At 35.1% G+C, this 12,596-nt stretch overlaps 1 protein-coding gene across 1 annotated transcript; it reads right to left on the reverse strand.

Moving 5' to 3' along the window:
- Positions 1 to 92: 92 nt before the first annotated feature.
- On the reverse strand, positions 93 to 5,510 carry arr3b (arrestin 3b, retinal (X-arrestin)). The gene is made up of 15 exons (XM_088009216.1): positions 5,452 to 5,510; positions 5,083 to 5,114; positions 4,175 to 4,205; positions 3,972 to 4,032; positions 3,335 to 3,379; positions 2,647 to 2,840; positions 2,499 to 2,558; positions 2,326 to 2,402; positions 2,092 to 2,224; positions 1,902 to 1,986; positions 1,731 to 1,803; positions 1,202 to 1,339; positions 963 to 1,040; positions 856 to 879; positions 93 to 775 (listed from the first exon to the last, which is right to left on the reverse strand). Exons 2-15 carry the CDS (start codon positions 5,088 to 5,090, stop codon positions 721 to 723), a joined length of 1,062 nt encoding a protein of 353 aa, XP_087865342.1. The 5' UTR covers positions 5,091 to 5,114; positions 5,452 to 5,510; the 3' UTR covers positions 93 to 720.
- Positions 5,511 to 12,596: the final 7,086 nt, after the last annotated feature.

Consider the following 12,596-nt stretch of genomic DNA (forward strand, 5'->3'; position numbering starts at 1 on the left):
TATATGTACATGGAAAATAGGAACATTGCTTTGCTTGCGTGAAACAGTGCTGTTTGTGTTCTTCGTCAGTGAGGAGTTCCTTGGTTTTCCCTGTTGATTTTCCTTTTTTTATGCTTCCACGGCATCAACTGCAACATCCGTTCTGTAAATAAAGTGGATACCAACATCATATGAAGGATATGTACAAAAATATTTACAAAAAAAAATAAAAAAAATGGTATTTTCACAATAAAATGCATGATGCTTCTTTTCCAATATTATGGTAATTTATTTAATGCATTTAGTTTTAGTGGTTGCAAAGCTTTTAGGTTTAGCATATATTCAAGTAAAATCATTTTTCAAACAAATACTTTTTTAAGTATGCAAATTTGATTTCAAACATGTAATTGCACCATAGCTGCTTTTTTTCATGGTGTATTGAAATGATCATGTCTCTTGAATGAAGAACACCTAAAAACACACAGAACTTCAACTGAGCTCACCTGGGCTAAATACACTTTTAATCCAATTAGCTGAGGTTCATAAAACACTCAGTCACACATGAGGAAAGCAAGCAGGAACACACCCCTAATTCTACTTTTACATAAGAAAAAAGAGGTTTTGTACTTACATTTCTGCTTGATGAACCCCAACGACATGCAGTAAATGGGACAAAAAGTGGAGAATGATCATGTTAGTTATCACTAAACATTTGATTTGCTAGTTGATGTAAAAAATTCACTAACCCGCAGGTTTTGGGGACATCAGAGTTAAAGGAAGCTCCACGACAACGTCACTGAAATGGAAAAGCTTTGTTGTTAGAAAAATACTGAAATGTGAATTATTAGAAGACAATAAATGAGGGAAACTATTTACCTTCCCGTCAGGCCGCCTAGCAAACTTTTTAAAAGAGAAACAATGAAGGAGAGTGAGCAACAAGGAAACGGTTGTGGTTTAACATTTTCTGTTCAGAGACGCCTTACCCTCCTCCAGACGCCGTTACAGTGACTTTGACTTTGTAGTGGATGATGATTCCCTGCATCTCCTTGTCCCCTTGGCTCCTGCCAGGAGACAGGAATAGTTTACCTTTTTAGAGCTTGAGGATTTATGTTAAGTGGATGACACTGTATATCTGCATCAGTGCCACTCATTAAGAGGATGAAAACCTGTCCTGGACACACACTAAGCTCCTTGGTTCAGTGAGAAAGTAGATTTGTCTTACAGCGTTGTGGATGCAAGGTTGGTGTCCTCGTCTTTCAGCTTCCCATCGACGGCAAGCCCTCGTTTTTCCTTGTTGTTGGACAGCAGGGGGGTAACTTGATAAGACTTCTCAAATGTAGAGTTTGCAGCTATATTCTCTCTGTATGATAAAGAGGAAATAAATCAGTTGCAATGCAAATGTAACCTTTTTGGTAACTATAATGTGAAAAATGGAAATGATTTTGTCTGTCACAGCATGTCATATAAAGCAAATAACATAGAAGTGAATGTAATTAGCTTGGCTATCCTAGACAGAGACTACAATTGACATTGTAAACTGAATTTGATTGTGTAAGAATTTAAAAATGTCTATATTGCTGGATTATATTGGATTTTAACAGATTTCTGCTCATCTTATAAAGTAACCCTAGACAACCCTGTAGGTAATCTGCACTTTATAAAGACATTGAGCTGAACAATAGTATTTAATTTGCTTATATTTTTATGCGTTACTTTCATATGTCTGTGAACGTGCATGGGTAAAACCTTACGCAAACTCCTCGCAGCAGACCTCCTTGGCGTAGGTGTCAGATGAGTAGAGGACAACACTTGTTAGCTGATCCACTAGAAACAAACATGACAACATGTCATTTATTTACTTATTTTAAAACATTTCTTCATCTTGCACCGGTTAAAAATATCCGCTTTGTGGTGTTTCTTACCTGACACTTTGATTTTTTTGATAGTCTTTGAGGTTTCGTTGTTGATTTTCACAATGACAGTGAGCGGGTCTCCATGGTAGTAAATCTTAAACACAACATTAGTGTTTTTTTTTATTTTTTTGGGAGTTACTCACTCAAAGCATTCAGTTTCCAGAATGCTAAACATCTCAGCATAAAAATGTAAGTGTACCTCTTTTTCCAGAGAGGCCTCCAGGTGAATTGGTTTGTCGCTCATCATAAACTGTTTGGAGAGCTCAACCTTCGGTCCGGCTTTGTTCGTCGGCGCGAACTGTATTTTACGAATCATCAAGCGGCAGGTATCCCTGAGGGAAGCGAAGGTGCGTTAAAAGGCAAGCATGGACCAATGCATGTGTTCTGATGCATTTCAGGGTGAAATAATAGAATCACCAGACAGAAAACCCACTTTTTGTCAATGACTTCATCTGGATTGCTGGCTTCTTTGGCAATGTATGCTTTGACCTCAAAATCCACTCCACAGGCCTGCGACAGAAACTAGTTGGTTTAAATCATAAGTACAAGCATTGCATGAGTAAATAATACATTAAAAATATTGCAAAAGAAGAGTGGTTATGCTACCTTGCCATTATCATTCGGCCCTGGATGTAAAGAGACTGAGCATGGGAGATTTGTTGGCATCTGAAAAACGCAGAGGTGGATGCAGATCAGATTATGAATGTGGAAAATAATGAAAAAATATTAAATTCTGTAAAGTGAAATTTGCTACCTGGAAAGAGAAAGGACATCCTTGCTCTCCAACTTTTTTCAGGAGGGATTCCTGCATTGGCGTCTTAGTCGGGTTTCCATCGGCAGCCGGATACACCTGGACCTTCTTCATCCAGATGTCTCTCCTGAAGGAGAGTCCGATAACATCCAGGTCGTCACTTCCATAGCGGAAGGCGCAGGCGAGGTAGACAAACACTGCAGCGGAAAATGAGGACCAGTCCATCTTCATTAAATGCATTGATTATAACCTTATTGGCATTATTTGAGGTCTGGAAGCACTGCATCTTTTTCATTATTTTGACCGTTTCTCATTTTCTGCAAATAAATACAGAATTTTTGTTTGGAATTTCAGAGACATGTTGTCAGTAGTTAATAAAATAAAAATAACAATGTTCATTTTACTCAAACATATACCTATAAAAAGTAAAATCAGAGAAACTGATCATTATTGCTAAAGATATTGTCATGTATATATATTACACACATAATGAAACAAAATTAAAGCTTAATTTACATTTAAATTTCATTTGTAAAACGTAGAATGCAATTTTAGATTTGTTATACAATTGTTCTTGTTTAATAAAATGCATATCTTGGTGTATCATATTTAAACATCACTTGACTATTCTATTCTATTCTATTCTATTCTATTCTATTCTATTCTATTCTATTCTATTCTATAAGATCACCTTTTCTTCCATTTAAACCAGAAGGGTCCACCTTAACGATCCCATCTGCAAAAAGAAATGATTAATTATTAAACAAATTATTTTCATTTCATTTCAAAGGAATGTGTCGATGTATATAAACGCAAAATTATTCACACTCCTGGCAGATTTAGGTGTAAAATAACCTTTAATTTTACAAACATTTCTCTTCTGAATGGAGGTAATATTAAAGTCTGTGATTGGCCCAGTCAGAGTCCATGAAAACCTGAGAAAGGACCAAAAGATGAGGGTGATGGCAGTGAGGCTTTCCAACCACAAGGGGTTGGAGGTCATCGTGAAAGATAAATAATCAAAATACCAGTGGAAACATGCAAAAAGACGGTCAGAAATGATAAGAATAACAAGATTTCTGTTATGCTAATAAAGATTTTTTTTTTACTGATTGTTGTGGAGGATATATGTTGCCTTCATGCTGCAATTTTCGAAACTGATGCAACTTTTACTTTGTTTTATTGTCTTTTAAGTGACGTATGTCTCATTTGCGAGCAGAAACAAACTTCTTGACAGATTGGGAATAATTTTATATCTAATTTTCCCAGGCATATGATAATTCTGAGTTTAAATGCAGAGAGTATAGTGCGTTAACCACAAAACACACCAACTACGTCGACACGATCCACATGGTCCACAAAGTCTCTCTTCCCCAAGTACAAGGCGATCTAGCAGAAACAAATAGAAACAGTCAGTCCTCCGCCAATATTCCTAAATATTGGAAATTTTAACTGTGGGAGCTGGAAAATGAGATAAAAACAATGGTATTATTAGCCCCAAAGAGGCCTCGTTATTTTTAAAATGACTTACGGTTCCGTTCCCACTGGTCTTCTTATACACTCTGAAAGGAAAAACAAAAGGAAAAAACTTTACTGCAAACTTCAATCATGTTCACCTCACTATTATTTACAGCTATTAATCAACTTCATTGCTGTAGCAATTTAAATGAAAGCGTTAGCCTATTTTTATACAAAAGTATGTTTTATCTGTGACTTTATAAGTCGGAAGTCTGTTGCATTACACATTTTAAATGCTCAATTCTGACTTTCTTCTGGATATTGTGTTAAATCTGACATGAGGCAATAAGAGAGATTGTATAAAAAAATAAAACAATTCCAAATCTCTGAAGTTGATATCAATTTGTTGTCCTACCCTAAAACCTTTCTGCATTAAAATCGATCTCTTTGCTCTCTGCATATGCTGTAAACAACAACGTAATCCTTAAGTTGTGTTTACCACTTTCATGTATTTGCCAAGTAATCCTGTTTAATCCCTCCATTTGTCTTGTAAATCTCTCTTCCAAGATTAAATCCACATAATCCACCTTAATAAGGGTTTATCTATATCCCGGACAAATGATTACAAAATTGTAAAATAACGAAAGTGTTACAAGAGCAAATTAGATGTCAGTATGTTACAGTCAAGCCAGTTATCTTGGCTCTTGTATCTTTAATCCCTGCATCAGCTGCTTTTTCTGAGTTTGAGTGAACAACAAAGCAACAGATTATAATCTAGTTTCAACTTCTGCCTAAAAATAGAACAAGAAGTATTAAGTCTTTTTGTTTTTATTTCAAAATAAACATAATTTCTGTCACTTAAGCACATAAATATTAAACTTTTTTTCTCAAATGCTTTGTGTTTATATCTAAAGTCTAAAGTGTCTATCTGCATTTCAGAGCTTTTGTGTAATTTTCAGCATTAATAAATAACTGACTTACTTTGACATGACTGCACCAGATGTAGATCCTTTCTGCAAAGAATAAAGATACAGCGGTTTGGTTGCAAAGATGTGTGACAAAAGATCTTGAAGGAGCAACAGGAGTTTGAGGACATTCACGGTTTTCTTGTGTTCAGTAAAAAAAAATCTTTACATTTTACTCTAAAATATCACTGCAGAGTCACTTTCCTTTTAATTTTTGCAGTTCAGTCTTATAAAATGACAGAGAAAGCATCACTTCAGCTTGTAAAGGTATTCAGGTATTCTCTTGTCATAAAATGAAATTTAACTCATCAAATATCTACTGTCTTTAAATTTTGACTTCTTTGTGTCTCATTCTTTGTCTTGGAAGGAGCAGAAGCTGACTTACCGTGTCTTCGGCTCCACCAGCAACTCTTCTCTGCTTCCTTCTCTAATCCGTCACAGTTGATGGAGAGCGAATGCCAATCAGTGCCGTGCGCTTTGCTTTTATACGGTGAACCCCGCCAACCTTGGAGCCCTCTCTTCAGCTTACCCAGCGGCTGTTTTGGAGCAAATCTGATTAATTCGTTACAACACTACTGTTTTAGTCTGCTGCACAGTTAAAAATAATCATTGTGTGTGCAAGTCGAAGAGAACAGGCTCAAGGGCCGAGAAAGAGGTCATTTTCTAATGTAAAAGTAGTTCAGAAATACTTCCAGGTTATTTGGTTTTAAACTATATGTACTTTATATTAACTCTGAAATTGTAAAATGTGTTAATAGATAAACAAATGGACAGGCAGGAACATACCAAAGTCATTTAAGCTTTTTGATAATGATTGCTAAAGTGGTAACAGTCCGGAGGGTGAATTTTATTTTATCGAACAATCAATCAGTCAACTTTATTTGTATAGCACATTTCGGCAACAAGAAGGTTCAAGGTGCTTTACATAATAAAAAATACAAAATTACAAAGTTATAAAGAAAAAAATCATACAATCAGCAAAGAAGAGGAATGTGGAAGGTACATACTGCAGGATTTATTTCCAATATTTTCTAAAAGAGAAGGAAACTTCATTTTTACATGAATAATTTAGCTTGTGCTTCAGATTCTTATTTTACAAATTCACTTTTAAATCCAATGCTTTATGTACAAGAATCTTGCATCATTTTTACCGATTTGATTTAATTCCATTTCCAAGGCAAAAAAAATCATCAGATTATTTTCACACAATGCCTTTGAAGACGTTTAAACCTGAGTCTGGATTCCTGTGAGCGGGTTCCAAGGATTTCCCTTCCTCATAGATTAGAGTGGCATTAGTTGGATTTGAGTTGTTGTGGAAGGCAGGACAACAGATGGCTCTTCTCCCCAGCTCCATGCAGTCTGGGCTCGTGGTCGGTTTATAGAAATGACCTCCTGACTTAATGCTGCGCCATAAGTCATAAGGATTTACAGCTAGCATCAGTGGTACTACAAAATCCTTAACGTTATGGTTATGAAGAAGGTTAGCTAACTCATGACATCCTGTGAAAATTATTTTTGGTCTATTGTAACCGATGTAAAAAATGAGAAAGAATAGGGAAGCGTTTTGAAGTTACATTGTAGAACTGAAGATGTTGCTTCAGGTTAAAAAAGGGGACAAATACAAATAGTTTGCTACCTTAAGTTATCTTGGTAACTTTCATCTTTATTTGAACTATAAAGACACATCAGTTTGATTGGGAAGTGCACGTTTTATTTCATTTAGATGGCCAGAACAAGATTAAATAGATTAAAACAATTTTTATTTTGGTAAATTGATTTGAAATTGTTTTTAAATAGTTTGATAAGTTGAATTAATTATAAAGCCTGACTGAAATATGACATAATTTTGATCTTAAAAGTTACTTCCGGGTGTATTTGGTCAAAATGGATTCATGAAAAATAAAACTATCTCAAAAAATAGTCTCAAATCTAATAAATAAAAGTGAACAGGTCTTTTGTCATGTGAGGTCAAGCAGGGCGCAACATATGTGATGACGCAAATATTTTAATCCACGGATCCGCCTGTCTACCAGCAGTTTGTTTGTTCAGACTTACGAAACAGACTGAGACAATTAGGAAGAATTTCTTTACTAATAATAGATACATTTCCATTGAGAATTCAGAAAGATGTACACAACTATTGCCATGCAATATTTTTTAGTAAAATGTTGTTTTTTTTAAATTGATACTCATTTCACGTTGTTTTTGATATCTTAAGAAAGATTCAACTTCTTGGTTAAATGTAAATAATTTATATCAAAATCTCTCGTTGGTTTCAATCATTTTGAGGTTTGCTGTTAATTCACCGTTAGCCATTCTGAAACCAGATGACCAAATATAGTTTTCTTTTTTCTTTGACTTGCTATTCGTTTCAGTAAAATCTTCCTCAATAGAAAACTAGAAAAGAATAGGACATAAACAGCCTTTATTGTCCTGCGAAGGGAAAATTCAGATATAACAGCAGCAACAGATATAAAGGTTCACACAAAAAGTTTTTAAAGGGGCAGTATTGTGTAAAATCTAAATTTTTTGAGAATTACATCATGTTGTAATGTTATTCCCTCATCACAAACATACCTGGAGGGATGTTTTGATTCTTTCATGCATGTTTGAGAAATCCTTTAATCACCACGGCAACCATTCAGCTGTGCCTGGGTAGACCTAGCCCTGCCTTCAAAGCAAAACTCCTCCTCGGAGCTGCAGTTTCCAAGCCCTTCCCCACTCTGCTCCTTCAGACTAGCCAGCAGCAATTAGCAAATACCTGGTGGAGCTGCTGAGCTCATTATAGGAGCTGGTAAAAACATTGTTAAAGAGTGAATAGAGGAGCTATAATGTGATGATTGACTGAAAGTGGAGATTCAGAAGGAGCAGAAGTTTTTAAAGAGACAGAGGCCCAATGTGAAGTGAAATTTCTTTTAAGTCACGTTTCATATATGTTGCATTTTTATAACAACTGAAGGTTAACATAGTTACCTTCAGTTAACTATGTTAACTGAAGGTAAACATAGTTAACTGTTTACCTTAACTATGTTAAGGTAAACAGTTACCCATTTAAGGTTGTGCCTTAAATGGGTACAATGTATGTACCTGAGAAATACATAATACTGCCCCTTTAAATTCTTAAACGCAATACATAAAAAGCAAGATTAACAACAACAACAACAACAACAACAACAATAATAATAATAATAATAATAATAATAATAATAATAATAATAATAATATGCTGTATAAGACTATTTGGTAACACTTTATTTGAAGGGGGCTAAATAAAACTGTCATGACACTTTCATAAACATGACATAACACCTGTCATAAACATCAATAAGTCTTCATGAATATTTATGACTGTTGTCATAAAGCGTCATTCGGTAAATTATGACACTTTTAATACAAAGTTGACATTATTCAAAATATCTTTGTTATGACAACTTGACATTAACCAAGAAATCATTACTGTTTAAACTTTACCTTTAGTAACATAAAGTTACCTAATTTTTAAAGTGCAATCAGTAATACTTTTATAACAAATTTATGTCAGTAATGATTTCTTGGTTAATGTCAAGTTGTCATAACAAAGACATTTTGAATAATGTCAACTTTGTATTAAAATTGTATTAAAAGTGTCATAATTTACCGAATGACGCTTTATGACAACAGTCATAAATATTCATGAAGGCTTATTCATGTTCATGACAGGTGTTATGTCATGTTTATGACAGTGTCATGTCAGTCTTATTCACCCCCCTTCAAATAAAGTGTTACCGACTATTTTAAAAAACATACTGTGCAGTTATTAGAAATAGGCACATTGGACTTGTGATCCAATATGAAACTGAATTGGATCGCTTTTTAAAACTGTACATAATGTGCATGTGTGTTGAACCTGAGTCTTTCCTGATATGACAAAGGCTGCCTGAATGTGACTGGCTGCTTGTTTGCGGGTTTAACCCAGCTTTAAGTTGCGTCAAAGCACCCACATTTATCTCCATTGATCTTCAGAAGCTGAACTCTCTCCACTGGCACAAAGCTGTCAACAAATCCATGGGGGGGATTGATGGAGGATCCTCGGGTTTCCTTAGCCAGCAGTAATTGATTGATTAATGAGGGGTGGTGGATGATTGGTATTTTGAATGGATTGTCTCACCTGGGCAGCAGGGGATAATGAATCAGATTGGTTTATGTTTACACTGTCCTGACTGTAAAGCGTCATTTGGGGTCAGGGTTTGAGATCTCTTTAAAGCTCCTCGGACCAGGCAGCACCGACGTGAACGGCGTCACCGGATCATCAATCGGCAGAATCACCATCAGATTTAGGTTCTCCAGATCAGTCAATGTTTGTGTAAAACCTGCAGGTGGGATGCAGATTTTTGTAGCCGTGAACAATGAGCAGCAAATATTGTACAGTTTCCAGAATGAATGATGTTAAATATTTAATTAGATTTTCTCGCTATACAAGTAAGAAAAAGATCTGCAGCTGCCTTTTGCATAGCTGTTCGTTCCCTTTATGGCTATGTTAGACTCCAGCCTTCTCAGGTATATATGTCTGTTTTGTCTGAATGGCACAAACTGAATCCCATTTGTACTTTTTTGCAAAGGCAAACATTTTCCACCAACGCCTCTGCGCCATATTTTTGTGGGAGTGCATTTTAGCACAGAACAATATCACTCTTGAGTCTGTGAAACTGCTCTGAAGGGTTTCTGCAGAAAATATTGATCTTGTTTATACTTGCCTTAAATTGACTTAGTTTATACATTCTATCATGTTACAAACACATTTTTTCATTTATTTGATAAGGAACTGGTGCGGTAGGTAGACCAACTCAAAGTAGTGCCAAGTTGTGAAGTTGAGGAAAAATTATGGTGTTTAAAGAAATTCAGAAATAATCTTAAAATATGATGCACATCTACATTAAACCCTTTTTACTCTGAAGCCTCTAAATAACAAATATTACAATATTTCAGATGTTACCTAGTTTGTCATTTAGCCCTAGTATAATCTTTGTATGAATAGAAATGTTCTGCTAAAGCCTCAGAGATTGAATAGTTTGCATTACACTTGAAACTATTACTTATAAACCATTTTTCAAAAAGTATTTTGAATGTCACTTAGTCACATTTGTGGAAATAGAGGGTGAATAAATTAGGGAGAGAAGGCAATATTTCTCTTCATTTCACAATAATTCATTGGTAGAAGATGATACCATTTTGTGGGAGTGCAGATTTGTTAAATTTCACTGGCCTTTTAATGTGGCAGATGGGGTTTATATAATAACATAAAAATAATAATAACCAAACATCAAAACCAAAACTTTCATATCCATTTCAAAAGGGAAGAAGACAAAGCTGATTTAATCCTACCCACAATGGTCTCATCCCACATTATGCATCTAATTTTTACAGTTGCTACTCTTCCCAAATTGTAGGTGTACAATTAATTTATTATTATAAAGTCTTCACCAACAGCCAAAAACAAAACCTCTTCTATATAATCCATTATATAAACACCACATATTTCACACATTCAATCATGTTTTAAAGATAATATCTTTTGATTGATTGAAGATAAAAAATAAATGAGCCAAAATGACCTATAATTTGCTGCATTTTGTTACTTAAATGTTGCTTTTGTGGGGGATTTTAATACTCTGGAGATGGAAAGGACTTTCTTGTGAGTTGAGTTCCCCATTTCAAAGATGTTGGATGCTGATTATTATCAGCCGGGAACAACTACCCAAACAAAAGAGCCTAGAAAAATGCCGTGGCCTTGTCTCCTTATGGTGAACTCCCTATTTTACCTGTTTCATCTCTGCAGGCCAATGCAGAGTCATGTAAGCCCCTTACAGCTAAGCTGCTGCCATTTTAGGCAGGTGATTTGTATAGACAGCCAGTATTGTCTCTTGCAGGAACTCCTGCCTTGTCTCATTGAATTAGAGCTCCGCCGTATTACGGCCTCTTAACAACACAGCCTCTAGATTGTTGCTAAATCGAGACAGAGAAGCAATGTTTTCTATTTATGGAAACTCTTTAACAACTGCTGGTGAGCCCATTAGAGCAGTCCTGACATGCTGGTGTATAGTATAAGACTTCTGAAATAGACAACACTGCTGAGTTTAGTTATTAACGCAAACACACTTCCGTCTTGAACTCAGAAGAATTTCAAGGCAACCATGTGTTTGTTTAGTGTTTTGCCATCTGCATTCTGCTCCTCCTGCACGACCTTTACTGAGTTGTGTTTTTAGCTGAGCTTCAAGTCAACTGAGGCTGCAACATTTGAGTCAACAACCTCAAATGTTAACTCTAATGAAGAATGTTTTTGGTCACGCTTCATTAGGTTTTCATTATATGCTGCAAAAACACAAAGTCTTACCAAGTAATTTTGATCTAGTTTCTGTTGCAACCATGTTAGTTGCCTTGAAATAAAACAAAGCTAACTTACAAACAAATATAGGAGCTGGTTTTAAGTCAGTAACTACTTGTTCTATTGGTTTTTCTCATAAGTGAAATAATTTGCCAATGGAACAAGTGCATTTTTATCAATATTAAGTAATTATTGACTTAAAACAAGCTCCTATGGCTTGCTGAGAAGCTACTTATAAGTTAATTTTGTCTCATTTCAAGCGTACTTCAGATACTTACACTAGAAACTAAACCAAAATTACTTGATAAGATTTTTAGCTCGAAACTGAATTTAGAAGCAAAATGGTTTAACATTAATTGTTCTTTGGGGTAAATGTGTACATGTTGTTATTTGTCCTGCCGTCCCAGTATTTCCCTGTTCTGGACTGGCGACCGGGACAAATCACTCCATCACTAAAGTCCTTACACTGGATCCCTGTAGCTCAGGGAATAAATCTTAAAACTTAACTTTCGTTTGTTAAGAAATCAGAGAATAACTTACTAATAAAATACATTAAAGAAATGTTTTTATTTAAGCTTTTCAGACAGGTCCTCTGGTTCTGGTATATCCTCCATATTCAGAACCAGAACCAAACATGGAGAAGCAGCATTCAGCTTCTTTGCCCCACAAATCTGGAACAAACTTCCAAAAAACTGCAAAACAGCTGAAACACTGAGTTCCTGCAAATCAAGGCTAAAACCCCATTTGTTTAGAGTTACATTTGGTTAACTGGAACATTGATCTATATGATGTATTGATGATTTTGATGATGGCATTTGGCAAAATATAATGTTTATTTTACAAGTGGTGACTACAATGTCAAAAAAACAAATTTAAAATCTGTATTTGTACAGATTTTTTATTTTACAGAGTACGCTATTTTAATAAACTAAAACATTTTGAACTGTTTTGCTGGGGAAATGTTCTATACAAATAAAGTTGGCCTACTAAGCTAATGACTACTGGAGATAAGCACCACCTACAAACTATTTTTGCTTAATTTATTCTATAAATTGTTGTGGCCGAATGTGAAAAAGTTAAAGGTTTTATGATTATATCTGCAAAGTGATGCCTTTTTGTCTGGCAGTTGTAGTCAAGCCCAAATGTTGTGTAAAAAGTAAATTCCCACC

Source organism: Poecilia mexicana, unplaced genomic scaffold (assembly GCF_051168715.1).
Source record: "Poecilia mexicana isolate PSO_F unplaced genomic scaffold, ASM5116871v1 scaffold_10, whole genome shotgun sequence".
NCBI lineage: Eukaryota > Metazoa > Chordata > Actinopteri > Cyprinodontiformes > Poeciliidae > Poecilia > Poecilia mexicana.

What these genes read in the sequence shown, in the direction of transcription:
- arr3b (XM_088009216.1), bottom strand. An exon ending in TGGTTTAAATGGAAGAAAAG is followed by an intron (nt 2,841 to 3,334) that starts GTGATCTTATAG and finishes TTTCCGCTGCAG; the next exon opens with TGTTTGTCTACCTCGCCTGC. An exon ending in CAAAAAAATCAAAGTGTCAG is followed by an intron (nt 1,804 to 1,901) that starts GTAAGAAACACC and finishes GTTTGTTTCTAG; the next exon opens with TGGATCAGCTAACAAGTGTT.